This window comes from Lagenorhynchus albirostris, chromosome 12 (assembly GCF_949774975.1).
Source record: "Lagenorhynchus albirostris chromosome 12, mLagAlb1.1, whole genome shotgun sequence".
In the NCBI taxonomy this organism is placed as follows: Eukaryota; Metazoa; Chordata; class Mammalia; order Artiodactyla; family Delphinidae; genus Lagenorhynchus; species Lagenorhynchus albirostris.
The window spans coordinates 43,045,222-43,061,827 of NC_083106.1; the positions used below are offsets into that span (position 1 = coordinate 43,045,222).

The 16,606-nt window shown below is 37.1% G+C and overlaps 1 protein-coding gene across 2 annotated transcripts; it reads right to left on the reverse strand.

The window, feature by feature from the left end:
- Positions 1-388: 388 nt before the first annotated feature.
- On the reverse strand, positions 389-16,048 carry RSPH4A (radial spoke head component 4A). Of its 2 annotated transcripts, XM_060167654.1 has the most exons (6): positions 15,375-16,048; positions 12,726-12,960; positions 6,988-7,719; positions 5,781-5,922; positions 2,215-2,332; positions 389-626 (listed from the first exon to the last, which is right to left on the reverse strand). In XM_060167654.1, the coding sequence occupies exons 1-6, from the start codon at positions 16,046-16,048 to the stop codon at positions 389-391; spliced, it is 2,139 nt and encodes a 712-aa protein (XP_060023637.1). The 2 variants fall into 2 exon arrangements, with proteins under 2 accessions (XP_060023637.1, XP_060023638.1); XM_060167655.1 differs by lacking the exon at positions 5,781-5,922 and having other exon boundaries at positions 604-626.
- Between the last annotated feature and the right edge of the window lie 558 nt (positions 16,049-16,606).

Here is a 16,606-nt window from a genome sequence, read left to right on the forward strand (position 1 = left end):
TGTATTTCCATGTTTGCCATATTAGAAATTCAACCTGAGACTTAAAAAAAAAGAGAAAAAAATATAGAGGCACATACTCCATTAGCTGCAGCCATCAAAACAGTAATGTAAGAAAATGTCATTTAGCCTCTGAAAAATCCATTGAGTATCTTTCTAAAAGTACATATTAATAGTTCTACATACAAAATTCCAAATTTTATATTTTCAAGGAATGGTATTTTGCACATCAATAGTTGCCTATATATATATATATATATATAGGCAACTATGTGTGTGTGTGTGTGTGTGTGTATATATATATATATATATATATATATATATATATATCAGTCCCAAATAAGGAGTTTGTGTGTATCAGTCTCATAAAACTGGGCTAATTTTATTTTTATTAGTCATAGTCATCTTCCTCATCTTCATCTTCCTCAGTTTCTTCATTTTCCTCTGTTGAATTTACAGCTGCTTCTTGTGCAGCCCTGAAAGCCTGCTCCTCTTCCACACTAGGGTCATCCATTTCTGTAATTTCTGGTCCACTGGGGTACTCTTGATAAACTGGTGGTGGAACTGGAGGTGTATAGCTGTCTGGACTGTATTTATGACCCCAGCCTATGTAGAAATTTTCAAACTTTCTGTAAGTTAAAAAAAAATGTAGATCATTGTATAATTTTTCAGTAAGAAAAATTGAACCTTCTTTTCTGTAAGGATAAGGTACTTAGAGTATCATAGTCCCATAATGTTAAAACAGTACAGTATATTTTAAATGCATTAGAGATGAAATATCCCTAAATGATTCTTTTACCACAGGGAATTACTATGATCCAAACTGCTTAAGCTGGTTAAGAAAACATAGGGCCAGACCCTGTCAAAATGTACCCTACACCTGGACCACAGCCTTTCATCTTTTAATTATTTTCAGAAAAACAAAACAAAGCAATGAAGTTAAAAATTACATACCTTCCTTAGAGTTAGAAAGAATCAAGAAGTTGCCAACCTTGAAAACTCTTGGCTGGGTGAGAAGTCGGACTTGTGGTTAACAACCTATGTGTGTTTTCAGGTCTATCCTTGAGCAATTACAAAAGCTTTACATAGTTAGGCCTCACGGGGGGGAACTGCTCTCTCCACCCCAGACTTGGTGCATAGCCAGTGCACTGCAATCTCTAAGAGAGCGCTGTGGTCAAGGATTCTGGCCCCTCTGGCCTGTCATGCTCTTAACACAATTGTGTTCCTGGCCCAGGTGCCTTCATTCCCAGGCCTCTTCATCTGAGGCCTTCAGCAGAGGTCTTCTTCAGGCCCCTTTGCCAAGGCTTCCTAATGAGGGTTGGGTGAGAGAAGGGGAGACCTTATAGACACTTCCCCTACTCTTGACTCAGTACCCAGTACTTTTCCCTAGTCCTCCCCACCTTTCTCTGGTCACAGGTCCTTAAAACTGCAGGAGCCTTATGTGGGGACTTGCTTGTCATTGAGATGACCCCACAACTCTGCTGACCCATCTGACCTTCCACCAGTGTGCCATTCCATGGGGGCAAATGGAACGGGGTTGGGGTGGGGGTAATCAGTCCTTCAACTTGGTTATACCATCACAGTAAGTGATTAAAGGCTTAACATTTTCATTTCTGGCTTGTTGCTTTAATGGCTACTCTGACATTTGACCACTCAGCTCTCCAGCTCAGCCGAGCTTCTGACACTAGGTTATTAAGTAAGAAATGGAAGCATAAGACAAATGAAAGTGTAAGCTCTGGGTGAGGAATTAAAGGACGTTTACTGTCCTCTTATCCTAACTCTTTTGAAAGTGATAACCTAAATCATACATATTTTAAATTATTTTTTATCAAGATATCCAACAAAAATGAGATTTAAACTAAATACTGCTTAGAATTACCTCCATGAAATGAATATCAATTACTCAAATAATCATAGAAGAAAAAACATATTTTAGCTTTAATTGGATTAAAACATTTTATAAATATGTTTTATGGATATTGGATAAAAACATATTTATGGATATGGATAAAAACATATTTTAGCATTAATTGGATAATTCAGATGAAAAGGCAGAAGTCTGAATTACTCTAATGTTCTAAATTTGATGCTTTGTTGTATAAGATGGATGTTGTTTGAATTAATCTTATGCCATACACACGACATTCCAGTGATAACTTATAATTTCCAGAAGTTAAATAATCAAAATAATAGCCTTGTAAGTTGTCACATACTTACTTGCCATTGGAAAAGGCATATGCTCCAGTCCAAAGGTTGGATCTAAGGACTGCAATAGCATATTGAGTAATGAGATTTGAGGATAACCGTGTTGTCCAAGGCGGTATATTCTGGATCTCTGTAAACCAAAGAGAAATTCAAAATAGACTTAACTGCTAAATAGACAAGGATATACTGTGTAACAGAAAAGCTGTATTTATACATCTTAAAATACACACTTGACATGAAGTTAAAACATTAGCAGCTTAACATAAGAGCAGGAGGGTATTATATGAACATTGTGTAAAAATGAAATTTGAAAAAAAAGTGTGTATACATTTATATAGATATATATATACACACACATATGTGTATATATATATATATTTGTGTTTATATGTGTGTGTACATTTGTAAAGCAGAGAAAATAAGTTTTACAAGAGGAGGCCTATGTGACGGAGGGAAAAATACGTGATGACCAAATCATTATTATGAAAGAGAGCTAGGGTTATAAGCATGAATGCTCCGAAACTGAATAGGAAGAAAAAAAGAATATGAAAGCAATAGTAGATTAGAAAAAAACCAAAAACAGTACCTCATATTTTAGCTATGCCATGTGTTTATGATCTGTAGAATGCAAAACAAGAATGATAAAAAAGATAGCTATCAGCATTTCCACTAAGAGGTAGAGCCACCTTATACTTCCTCTGCAGTCCACTCCTGCAACCGCTGTCCTAGGCAGTTCTCGGTGGGGCCAGCTACATTACATTCTTTATTCCTACCGTGTACTGTAGTGTGTGTGTGTGTGTGTGTGTGTGAGTGTGTGTGTGTGTGTGTGTGTGTGTGTGTGTGTGTACACAGGTTTCTCCCGCTATCCAAAAGTAGAGCATTCCTATGAAACCTTTTTTAAGCTGAAATGACATAGAGCGAAGAAGCAATTACCTTAGGACACATCTTGCTAATGTATTGACGAGATTAACTGAGATAAAGCATAGAAGCTCACAAGCACAGTTCAAAGCTATGGCAACTTGATGCTGAGATGCTGAGTGTAGTTCCTGGAGAAGGAGCTTGGAGGTGCCCCTCTGACAGATTGAAGTGTGTGCTGCTTCTATAACTGCTCACTGCAAAACAAGTGCTGAACGCTATTTTTGCCTTTTTTTTTTTTCTTCGTAAAAGAGAAAATCCTCTGGATTTCTATCAGTGAAAATAGGTACTAATGTAGTTCTCTCATAAAAGCAAAGTGGTGTAAGTCTATCTTTTGAAAAGCAGGAAATACCTGTGTATATATACATATATAGTATCAATATAGAGAGAGTATTTGGTATATATATAAAAATATATATTACATTGTATACATACATAGTACGGCATACCTTGTTTTATTGTGCTTAACAGGTATGGAGTTTTTTACAAATTGAAATTTTGTGGCAACCCTGCATCAAGCAAGTCTGTTGACACCATTTTTTCCAACAGCATTTGCTCACCTCGTGTCTGTGTAACATTTTGGTAATTCTCTCAGTATTTCAGACTTTTTCATTATTATTGTATTTGTTATGGTGATCTGTGATCTTTAATGTTACTATTGTAATTGTTTTGGGGTACCACAAACCATGCCCATGTAAAACAGAGAACTTAATTCTATAAATATTGTGTGTGTTCTGACTGCTCCAACAATGGTGAATTATGTTGTGCACCAGGAACTAATATTGTGCTGTAGGTCAATTATACTTCAAAAACAAACAAAACAGCTCATAAAAAAAGAGATCAGGTTTGTGATTACCAGAGATGGTGGGTTGTCGGAGGGGGAATTGAAATTGAAGGAAGGTGGTCAAAAGGTACAAACATCCTAATAAGTAGGTACTAGGGATGTCATGTACAACATGATTAATATAATTAACACTGATGTGTGTTATATATGAAAGGTGTGAATAGAGTAAATCCTGAGAGTTCTCGTCACATCACAAGGAAAATTCTTTTTCATTCTTCTTTTTTAACTATATGAGATAATGGGTGGTGACTAAACTTATTGTGGTTATTTTGTGATGTATTTTAGTCAAATCATTATGTCTTACACCTTAAACTTATACAGTGCTGTATGTCAATTATATCAATACAACTGGAAGGAAAAAATAAATAAATGGGAGAATTTAACAAATAAAATTTAGAAAGGAAAACCTGGAAAGGATTCACCTTTCTAGATGCCATTAAGAACATACATGATTCATGGGAAGTGGTCAAAATGTCAACATTAACAGGAATTTGGAAGACATTGATTCCAACCCTCGTGGATGACTTTGAGGGGATCAAGACTTCAGTTGGAAGAAGTAATTGCAGATGTGGTGGAAATAGCAAGAGAACTGTAATAAGTGGTGCCAGGGCTTCCCTGGTGGCGCAGTGGTTGAGAGTCCGCCTGCCGATGCAGGGGACACGGGTTCGTGCACCGGTCCGGGAGGATCCCACATGCCACGGAGCGGCTGGGCCCGTGAGCCATGGCCGCTGAGCCTGCGCGTCCGGAGCCTGTGCTCCGCAACGGGAGAGGCCGCAACAGTGAGAGGCCCGCATAACACACACACACACACACAAAAAAGAAGTGACTGAATTGCTGCAATCTCATGATAAAACTTGAATGGTAAGGAGTTGCTTCTTATGGATGAACAAAGACAGTGGTTTCTTGACATGGACATGGAATCTACTCCTGGTGAAAATGCTGTGAAGATTGTTGAAACGAATACAAAGGATTTACATATGACATAAACTTAGTTAATAAGCAGTGGCAGAGTTTGAGAAGATTGACTTCAGTTTTCTACTGTGAGTAAAATGCTATCAAACAGCTTTGCATGCTACTGAGAAATCGTTTGTGAAAGGAAGAGTCAATGTGGTAAACTTCCTTGTCGTCTTATTTTAAGACCCCAACCTTCACCAACCACCACCCTGATTAGTCAACAGCCATCAACATCAAGGAAAGACTCTCCAGCAGTAAAAAGATTATGAGTCGCTGAAGGCTCAGATGATGGTTAGCATTTTTTAGCAATACAATATTTTTTCTTCCAGTTTGATCTGTTTTTCTTTGTGTTTGCATGTATATTTGTTTTTTTGTATAATTGACCTACAACACTATGTTAGTTCCTGTTACACAACATAGTGATTTTTTTCTATACATTTCAAAATGATCACCACGACAAGTTTAGCCACTTTGTATGTCACCATACAAAGGACTTTTTATTTGGACTATATTCCCCACGCTGTACATTTCATACCCTTGACTCATTTATTTTGTAACTGGAAGTTTGTACCTCTTAATTTCCCTCACCTAATTCTCTCATCCTCCCACAATACAGTATTTTTTAATTAAGGTATGTACATATTTTGGGAAATAATGTTATTGCACACTTAATAGACTACAGTAGAGTGTAAACAAAACTTTTATATGCACTGGGAAACCAAAAAATTATTGACTCACTTTATTGCAGTGGTCTGGAATTTATCCTGCAATACCTCCAAAGTTTGCTTGTATGTACATATGTACATACTTATGTATGCCTATACACACACACACACACACACACACATATAGTGTGTAAAATTACCTAAATCTTCAGAGATTGGTGTCAAGAGAGGAGGCCCTACTTCCTGTTCTATGTAGTCAGGCTCTTCTTCTTCTTCTTCTTCTTCTTCTTCTGCTTCTTCCTCCTCACTTTTTTGTATGGGGTTGAACCAATTACAGCGACCCTGGGTATAAATATTGGAAGATTTAGTAGTCTAACAAGGACCTTAAAATATCAAAATATTCTTTTGGATTGAAGTAATTATCTGCATGACATCCCATTATGTGGCATATTGATCATTCATTCAACATATATTTACCAAAAGCTGTTTTGATCAATGTTATTTTAAGCAAAGACTGTACTATTTATTTCAAGAATCTGCCCACTTCTTGAACTTACAGAACATTTATATATTAAAATCATTAGAACCTTGGTGAAGAAGGTAATCATTTTACTGATCTATGTGAAGGTAAGGTACTATTATTATTATTAATAACAAAAATGTGATAATAAGATTAGGTATGGAGTTTGGGGCTTATAATTTCTCATTTAATTAACTCATCTAGAGGTATTTAAGGATATCTCTTATGTACATCAAAGTATAATGAAGATTTTCTACCTGCAGATGAGACAGTTTAACAGATTGATTAAGAGTATGGACTCTGGATCCATTCTGCCCATTCACATCTGACCCTGTTGTTTATTAGCTATGTTCCCCTTGTGACATTTCCTAAACCCTCTGCCTTAATTTCGTCATCTGTAAAATAAGGATATTAGTCTTTCATACAGTTGTGAGTTTTAAATGAGATAATACATATAAAGTGCTATTAAGAACAACTGGCAGAATAGGTTCTATATAACTGTTACAGAACACTGTTTACTTGTTTTTGTTAGAATCTTTTATCATTCTTGGCAAAAAAAGTTCCTTGTATTATAAAAATAGAATAAAATAACTCCTACCAAAATTAATGTACCATCTATATTTAACATATAAAAATAATTTCACAACACACCTAAATCTAAATCCTTATGTAACTTGTCAAATACTCCATAGAAATATTTATTTTATTTACATCTGGATCACAGGTTTATACTACTTGGCAATTATACAGTACTCTGTTTTCACTAGGTTTTTTAATTGTCTCTGGAGTCTGAAGGCCTTTGTCTTGTATATATTGTATGCATTGTAGACAGAATTTAATAAATATTTGCTGACTAGATGATAGATTGAGAATTGCAAAGCCCCTACCTGAGGGAGTATATGTTGTACATGATGAACCCAATTGGATAGGGAGTCCACTAGATCAATCACTTGGATTCCTTCAAAATCAGGGTTTTCTTCAAAGCTGTCTCGCCTGCCTTCTGTTTCTTCCTCCTCTTCTCCTTCTTCTTCACCAAAATGATAGAATCCTAGAGGGCTGACCTGAGTCCCTGCTGAAATTCTGGCAATTTGTGCTCGTAAGTAATTACTCTCATTTCCTGGGAAGGGTGGGTAGCTTACAATGGGAGTATCCAATCGCCCAGTGAAAAATTTCTTGATTTTTCTTGCAATAACAATTTGTGCAGGTGTAACTGCTGGTAACTTCACCCATGGTCTTCCTGGTTCATTGCAAACAAAATAGACATATTTGTTGGCACCTGTTCTGCTTTCTTCCTTTGGAATAGACTGTGGGGCCTTGTAAAAGGACCTTGGTAATTCATCTTCATCAGCTTCATTGTCTCCATTGTCCCGCTCTTCAGGTACATCTTCCTCTTCCACCTCCTCTTCATCTTCTCCCTCACGGAATTCCACTTCAGCTACAATATAATTCATTTCCAGACCTAAGATCTTACCCCAGAAACGACATTTTTGGATTGGGTGGGTGTCAGTAAGCTGCTTGAGGGCAAGAAATATGCGATAAGTCTCATCAGTGCCCAAACCGACTCCAGCTTGTTCAAAATAAAAAGCTGACTCCATTACATTTGGAAGAGAGTGTTCTGCCTGGGAATACAATTGCTGTGATTAATATTTTATCCATAAGAGAACTGCTTGCAGTCTACCTTAATGTGATCCCTATTTTTAAAAACCATGACATTTTTCACAGAACTAGAACAATTAATTCTAAAATTTATATGGAACTACAGAAGACCCAGAATTGCCAAAGCAATCTGAGGGGGAAAAAAGCTGGAGGTATAACCCTCCCAGACTTCAGACAATACTACAATGCTATAGTAATCAAATCAGCATGGTTTTGGCACAAAAGCAGACATATAGATCAATGGAACAGAATAGAGAGCCCAGAAATAAACCCACACACCGATGGCCAATTAATCCATGACAAAGGAGATAAGAATATACAATGGAGAAAAGACAGTCTCTTCAGCAAGTGGTATTGGGAAAGCTGGACAGCTACATATAAATCAATGAAATTAGTACAGTCCCTCACACCATATACAAAAATAAACTGAAAATGGCTTAAAGAGCTGAATATAAGTCACAACACCATAAAACTCCTAGAAGAGAACATAGGCAAAACATTCTTGGACATAAATCATAGCAATAATTTCTTAGATCAGTCTCCCAAGGCAAAAGAAATAAAAGCAAAAATAAATGGGACCTAATCAAACTTACAAGCTTTTGCATAGCAAAAGAAAATATTAACAAAACATAAAGACAACCTAGGGAATGGGAGAAAATATTTGCAAATGATGCTGCTGACAAGAGGTCAATATCCAAAACATACAAACAGTTTATACAACTCAATATCAAAAAACAAACAACCCAATCAGAAAATGGGCAGAAAACCTAAATAGACATTTCTCCAAAGAAGATATACAGATGGGCAACAGGCACATGAAAAGATGCTCAAAATCACTAATTATTAGAGACTACAAATCAGAACCACAATAGGTATCACCTCACGCTGGTCGGAATAGCTATCATCAAAAAATCTACAAGGAGAAAAGGAACTCTCCTACGCTGTTGGTGGGAATGTAAATTGGTGTAGCCACTATGGAAAACAGTATGGAGGTTCCTTAAAAAATTTTAAATAGAACCATCATATGATCCAGCAGTTCCATGCCTGGGTATGTATCTGAAGAAAACAAAGACACAACTGCAAAAGATACGTGCACCCTGATGTTTATAGCAGCACTATTTACAATAGCCAAGACATGGAAACAACCCAAGTTCCCATCAACAGATGACTGGTTTAAGAAGATGTGTATGGAATACTACTCAGCCATAAGAATGGACTATTGCCATTTGCAGCAACATGGATGGACCTAGAGAATATCATACTAAGTGAAGTAAGACGGGAAGACAAATATTATATATCACTTACATGTAGAATCTAAAAACTAATGTAAATGAATCTATATACAAAACATAAACAGACTCACAGACACAGAAAACAAATTTATGGTTACCAAAGGGGAAAGGGAGTGGAGGGATAAATTAAGAGTATGGGATTAACAGATACAAACTATTATACATAAAATAGATAAGCAACAAGGATTTACTGTATAACACAGGGAACTATATTCAATATCTTGTAATAACCTACCATGGAAAAAAATAGTCCAACATCCTCTCCTTATAAGAAATATTTAAGTGGCCCCTTTACTATCTTGAAATAATAAAATGTAGCATACAGTAATATGTATAAAATAGATAACCAATAAGAACCTGCTGTAGTAAAAAATAAAATTCAAAAAACATTTAAAAATTTTAAAATGCCATATTTGCCAAATAAATAAATATAGCAAAACCTACCTACAGATATTTAGAAAATAATTTTTATAAATATATGTTTATATATGTTTTTAATATATTATCATACATTTACTAAATAAATATTTATGATATGGATATGGTAAGATATAGAGTAAATAAAAATCAATATGGGTGTAATATACAGGATAAATAAAAGGAACGTATAATAAGGTAAACGCTCAGGCATGACTACATTCGAAGACATAATTTAGTTAGATGCTTGCTTCTACTTATGATAAATAATTTTGGGTTTAAAATGAGAAAAGCAGAAATAATTCTGAAAAAGAAATACAGGAAAATAAAAAGAGTCTCAAGTGAACTCTAGAAAAACATTTTTGAGAAAGTAGAAAATAACCTTAACTGAGCTAGGGATAACTTGGCAAGACAACCTTTAGACCCTGAGAAATTAAGAGCGCTTTGCTATTCTCACAAATGATCTGCTCTTATTTGTATTATAACTTGAGTTGAAAAATAGAGTGTCAAAATAAGCATAATGACTTTTTTCAATCCTAATCTCATCTGATTGTAAGACTGTTTCTTTGGGATCTATTGCACCACGCGCTCTGATCCTACTCTGTCTTCTATAACTATTTCTTCTTAGTCTTTTTAATTAATTGAGGCCTAAATATCGGTGTCCTCAAAATTTCAGTCATCTCATCACTCAGCACTTTATGCCTAGAAGATTTCTCCCACACCAACCCAAGTGATATGTGGTTTTTAAAATCTACTTCTCTCACTCTGACTTTCCTCCTACATTTCACACCCTTATTCCTAGCCAGCCACGAGAACTTTCAATCTGAATATTTTCCAAAGATATCACCATCACTCAGTTTCCCGAACTAGAAAGTTCAGTCATCCTTGCTCCCTCTGACTCCCTTGACTCTCATATTTAGTTAAGGTCCTATTGATTCCACCACCTAAAGAGCTGTTGGCATTATCCCCTCCTCTTTAACATGCTAGTATCCACCTGGACTACTTGTCCTGTCACAGAAGTCTTCTAATACTGTCTTCCTTGTCCCCATTCAAACCCTTCTTCTTTCATTCTGCTCCACATTACTACCAAAGTTATGTTCCTAAACCATAAGTCAGACCATGCTTTCTCTACTAAAAGCCTCTATTAATTTCCCACTGTACGCAAGAGATCAATTTCTTATCAATACACGGTGAGCAGTCTAGCTTTAAAGCACCTTGCTTGCTTCATTTCCTTCACTCAAAATCCCTCAAATCTGAAGTCAGTTTCCCAAATGCTAAATAATCTCTCTTGACATTTTATTGTGCTTTTGGCCCAGAATTTTATGCCTTATAGTCTTCACCTGGTGAACTTCTACTTATCCTCCATGATCCAAATGAAATATCACTGCCATTACAAAGCATTGCCCAGACCCTAATAGCAGTTAGTTGCTCATAGCTTGTCGAAACAACGCAGTAGTAACTGCTACTATTCATTAAGTTTCTAGGATGTGCCAGATCCTTTATATATAGGACCTCTACCCCTCAAGTTGTTGCCATGTGATTGTCCCTGAGGCTTGGAAAGGTTTAGTCATTTAGAGTCACACAGGGAATAAGTGATTGAACTAGGATTCAAATTCAGATCTAATTCAAAAGCCCCTGTTTTTTCCACCATATCTCTATTACTGCAGTAGTCAAATAACTTTAATCTTTTTTTACCTCTTTCACTAGACTGTGACCAACGTAAAGTTAGAAAAGTCTTTTTTATGTGTATATGTCAGTACCTAGCATGCAATAGGTATGTTTGCAAATCAATGGGTGAAGGAATAAATGAATGCTGAAGACTAAGAACAGGAATTCTGGTGGGGTCAAGACATGAATAGAAATATTAATACTCTAAACATACCAGTCTGGGACAGAGTTCCAAGAGCTACCTGTCTTCCTGTTCCTGAATCTTTCTACTCTCTGAGGTAGAACTTTTTATCTTCATCTGATGACTTGGTTCATCCTTTCTCTAAAACCAATCCTACTCTTTATTAGGAGGAATTGATGGAATCTGGTTAAGAGGCTCAGGTTCCAGCATCAAAACAGCTTATCTGCATTCTCCTCCCAAAACCTAGTTCAGAACGTAGATCCCTGCCTTGTAATACTGTGCCTATAGATAGTGCAGTGCCCTATTCTCATACTGGAGTCGAACTTTCTTTGATAAACTGCATGAGAGTGCCTGCCTTCTGTTTGATCCCCACATGCTGTTTGCCACCAGACTTGTCAATACTATATGTGGCTACATAATCAAGTGTTTGGAGTAAGATATTTTTAGAAAAGTTCAGCCAATATCAAATCCTTGACAGCTATCACTGTTCCTTCTGAGTATTCTATATCTCACTGTCAATTTGTGTCTCCCTATAACAGCTAAGGAGCTCTAGAGGGTAAACCTACTGTGCATATCCCTACTCCTCCTCTTTCTTTGACTGAACTCTATGTTCTTTTCTGAACATATGTTACTCCAAACATCAAATTTGCAAGTATGAGGACAGTTTTAAATAGTCTAATAGTGACAGAACATAGAAGCTCAGTAGATGTACAGTATAAATTACTCAGTAGAATAAATTGCAAATATGCAGGCATTTAGGAAACAGTAGCGTATACTGATTTGAAATATTTGGAGGTAAAATTTCAATAATACAGCTGATTTTATTCTCGAATGATACCTTTTTATCTCTGTCACCAACTTTGTAAATATTTTCAGCAATTTATCTATGGGGATTAAAAGAAATATTTTATTTCTCTCCTCTTCTGTCTCATTGACATAATATATATACTGTCAAGACACAATATGAAGAAGTAGCCTTGGAAGAGAATGCAAATGACATTAGAAGTTCTTTTAATTTTTCCAGTAAATTAAAGGGGAAAATATGCAACTTGATTTAAAGCCTAATTTTAAATTATGTGACATTTATTCATTCATTCAGCAAATATTTAATAAGAAACAGCTACACACTCAGATCTGTACCAGGTACTTTGGAGATATAAAAGATGAAGAAGACATTTTTTCTGATATCAAGCAGTTTAACCCTACAAACATATAAAACAGCTAAGCCTCTGAAATACTAAAACACTGTGTGAAAACATAAGAAACTCTAACCAAGGAAATGAGTGGTGTGAAATGAGGCTGCAATACTATTTAGTACGCTATAAAAGGCAGTGGATATGAATTTAAAGCCACACCCCACTAACCTCAAAACCCTAAGGTTGACCTATTCAAATTTACAGGAGTGACTTACTATTTCATCTTCCATTTCTTGGTCAGCTCCTTCTAAATTTCCCTGGAGAAAAAGAGCTTTTTGCTTCTCTGCTATTTCATAGGCTGGTAGCATCTCATTCTCATTTTGGAGTGTATCCAGTTTTATACTAAAATGTTCCATCTTCACATCTTGGCTAACATTTTCAATGATGTCCACAGCATTTTCAGGACGCTTATCTAAGACCTTGGTCAGCATTTCAGAAAGATGATCATATCTATCCAAAAAGAGAAAATTCCAGATAATAACCCTGTCAAAAGCATTTGAAAAACATTTCATGCATTCTCAGTGGGTTTTTAGGAAACTTCAAGAACTCAAAGACTTTAGATATTTTTAGTGGAAAAACACAGTAATTTCTACCACTGCCAAGAAAAACTCTGAGCATAAAATAAATCAAAGCAAGTTCCCTCTTTTTTTTTTTTTTGGCAGTGCTGCGTGGCTTATGGGATCTTAGCTTCCTGACCAGGGATTGAACCCGCACACCCTGCACTGGAAGGTGAAGTCTTAACCACTGGACTGCCAGGTTAGTTATTTTATTTTTTCTTTAATATCTGTATCTATCTCACGGGTCTTAAGAATGTCAAAGAAAAATATGCAGATTATATGGGCAACCAATGTGAAGGCCAGTTTACAAATATTATATATGAAGAATATCATATTCTTTCTCAAAATATTGCTATTTTTATAAATGAACAGAAATATTATGACTGGCAAAAAAAGCAAGCAATTATTTTCTGTAGGCTTTTTATTCAACAATGTGAAATTTTATATTTTAGGCAAATATTGTTTTAACTGCGACAACAACAAAAAACAGCTTTCATGGCTGTCATAGGTCAGCATATAGGAGATGGAGTTAAAGTTGTCCTTTACTAAAAGCCATTTTTAACTACAGGCTCTAAAGCACTTAGAAAATAATAGTGAATATTATGGAAGGTATTCATTTGTTACCTCAGAGACTTAATATTTGGAAATTAAATTAAATTTAGCTATTTAAGTAATGTCAGTTACAAAATCATTCAGTAAACGAAATTTTCCCGTTTTTTGTTTTGTATTCAGTTTTAAATTGTGAACTTTCACGTGTTTATAATGAGCTCTTTTGGCATTTTATCAAAGTTTGTAAATTCATGCTTGTTATTTAACCCAGGGAATTGTGACAAGAAGTTTATATCAGTAATTCAAATAGAATCCACTGCTAAGCAGCAGATCACATCCCTGAAACGTAAGTAAATTGTAGTTAAAAACAGTAATTTATAAATAATATTTTAATTTGGGTTTTGTGAAGATTTCTCACATCGAATATTCATTGGTTTCTTATTCTTCAGACTTTAAAATTATACCTCATATTTTTAAAAGCCAAGTAATGGCTACAAACATTTGCCACATACTGTATATTGAATGGGCATTCATTTAATGTTTGCTGATTAATCAGGAGGCATCTCAGCAAATTACGTGGTGGATTAACTAGATTCAAAAGGTGCGGGCTGTATTTCCTGTACTTCCATTCATTAATTCATTCTTTATTCAGTGAATAGCTGATAGCACTGTGCTAGGCATTAAGTATATAGTGGTGTACAAAACTCACATGGTCCCTCACTCTGAAGGCCTGCACTTAAGTGGGAGAGTCAGACATTAAATATAAGTCTATAAGTCTATGTACAATTATAAATGGCCTTACGTGCTATGAAGGAAAGAACAGGCAGTTATAATAGAGTTCTGTGGAAGTTGACTTCTAAAAGATGAGAAGCCAGCCAGGCAAAGACTTAGAAAGACTTAGGGCAGAAGCCTTTCAGGCAGAGGGAGCAGCATGGGAACTGAAGAGGCCATGTGGCTAAAGCATAGGGAGGGAAAGGTGAGAGTCAGTGAGTGCTGTAAGCCAGAGAAATCTTGAGCAAATTAATTTTTCCATGACTCAGTCCCCTCACTTAAAAAACAAGTGGATTGTATTAGATGTTTTCTCAAGCCCCTTCTAGCCCTAAAATTCTGTTGATTCTATTGTTATGTAACCCCGGCAGCAAGAATCTCTAGAAAATTATACTCAATGATAAGATCTGAATTTTAGCTATAATGGGATGGTCAGAACATTCCTGGGCCATTGATCACCACATTTTAAGAGATCTGGATAAAATGGCATGTATTTTTGGGTGGCCTGTATAGCGACCAATTCTCCTGGTTTGCCTAGGACTGAGAGGTTTCTCAGGATGCAGAACTTTCAGTGCTCAATCAGGACAGTTTCAGGTTAATGCAGGTAATCTATCACCCTAGCACTGGCCTGGGTGGGGACTCAAAACCAAGCCATATAAGCACTTAGAATGCTTAGATTTTGGTAGACAGTCCTTTTTTACAAGCATCTTGGAGAGATGCTTGGACTTCACTGTCTTTATGGTTTCTTTCAAACCCCAGACTCCACAATTCCTAGATTTTATTTCTGTGCACCTAGGGTCTTTAAAGAAGCTAGAAGAATCTCCACCAGTGACCTATTTTGAGTCCTATGATACAAAGAGTTATTAAGTCACTCTCTCACTCATACAGACGTTTCAGATATATTTCCATTCACCCACAGAAACACATCCCCACACAGAGATACTTTCCTTTGCCAAATTTCTCCCCCAACCCCCTTCCTCCAAGACTTACAGATTTAAGCCCGACTTGCTACTGGACTTTAGTAGGTAAGCCTTAGCATTCTGAATGGCAATCTCAAGCATGCTGGGGGCCACTTCAGAAGCCCCAGACTCAGGCTGATCCAGATCATAGTTACTGTTTGAGTCTTCTTCTTGAAAGATGTCAAATCTCAGCTCTTTCCATTTAGAGTTGTTGTAGCTCACATCCCTCGGTCCATACAGGTGACATTTGGTTTGCTGAGATTGATGAAAAGTGTTTCCCTCTGATTGGCATGTTTGATGAGGAGTTGATTCTCCTTTATCAGATGATTGTTCCAAATGGTCAAAGTGAGGTGTCCCAGCTTCAGAAATCACACTAGTGGTCTTGTCTGACTGCCATGGTGCCATAAGGTCCTGCATGGCCAGAGCCAGGGGAGGAGTGGAAGAGGGCTCCTGAGATGGGGAAGGTGGAGATGACACACCTGGTCCTACGAGGTCATCCACAGGCGTGCTGGCTCCAGATTGGGGGATCCCAGGAGGGCTGCTCCTGGGCTGGGGTCCAGTTTCCGGCCCCTGCTCCAACTCTGAGGCCTCGGATAACCCAGGTTCAGGATCTTGGGAGGCTGTTACCATTTCTTCCCACGGTCGCCCTGTTTCCCCAAGTTCTTGGTGTTGTATTTTTTGTTTCAGGGGGGTCGAGTCTTCCATGGAAGGAGTCAAGAGAAAAAAAGTTCTGGATGAAGGGGGCGTGCAGATATGGAAGGAAGCAACGCAAGGCAGTGGCTTTGCTTAGGTCTGCTCGGCGATTTCTGGGTCCTAGTTGCTCTGCAAGTCGCAGCGTCCTATCTCCATAGCAACCCCAGGCAGGGTTCCCCTAAGAGAAATAACACACATCTGTTGCCAGGATTCTAGGGAGGAGACCAAGAAAGATGAAAATCTAGATCTGTGATTTGGTGGAGCCTCTGCTCCTCTACCTAGCTCAGCCAATCCAATCTGTAGTCCATCAGTCGCGGCTGGAAACCTGAGAACTGGTCCGACGCAGAGAGGAGGAGCCGCGACCCGGCGGGATGATTTTCAGGGTCTGATAGTTTGATTCAAGTTGCACGTTGAGGAGTGAGTCCTGCATTAGTGGAGGGACAATACATTTACAGAGCTTGTGTGTGTGTGTGTGTGTGTGTGTGTGTGTGAGAGAGAGAGAGAGAGAGAGAGAGAGAGAGAGAGAGAGAGAACGAGAGAGGGAGGGAGGGAGAGAGAGAGAAAGGAGGG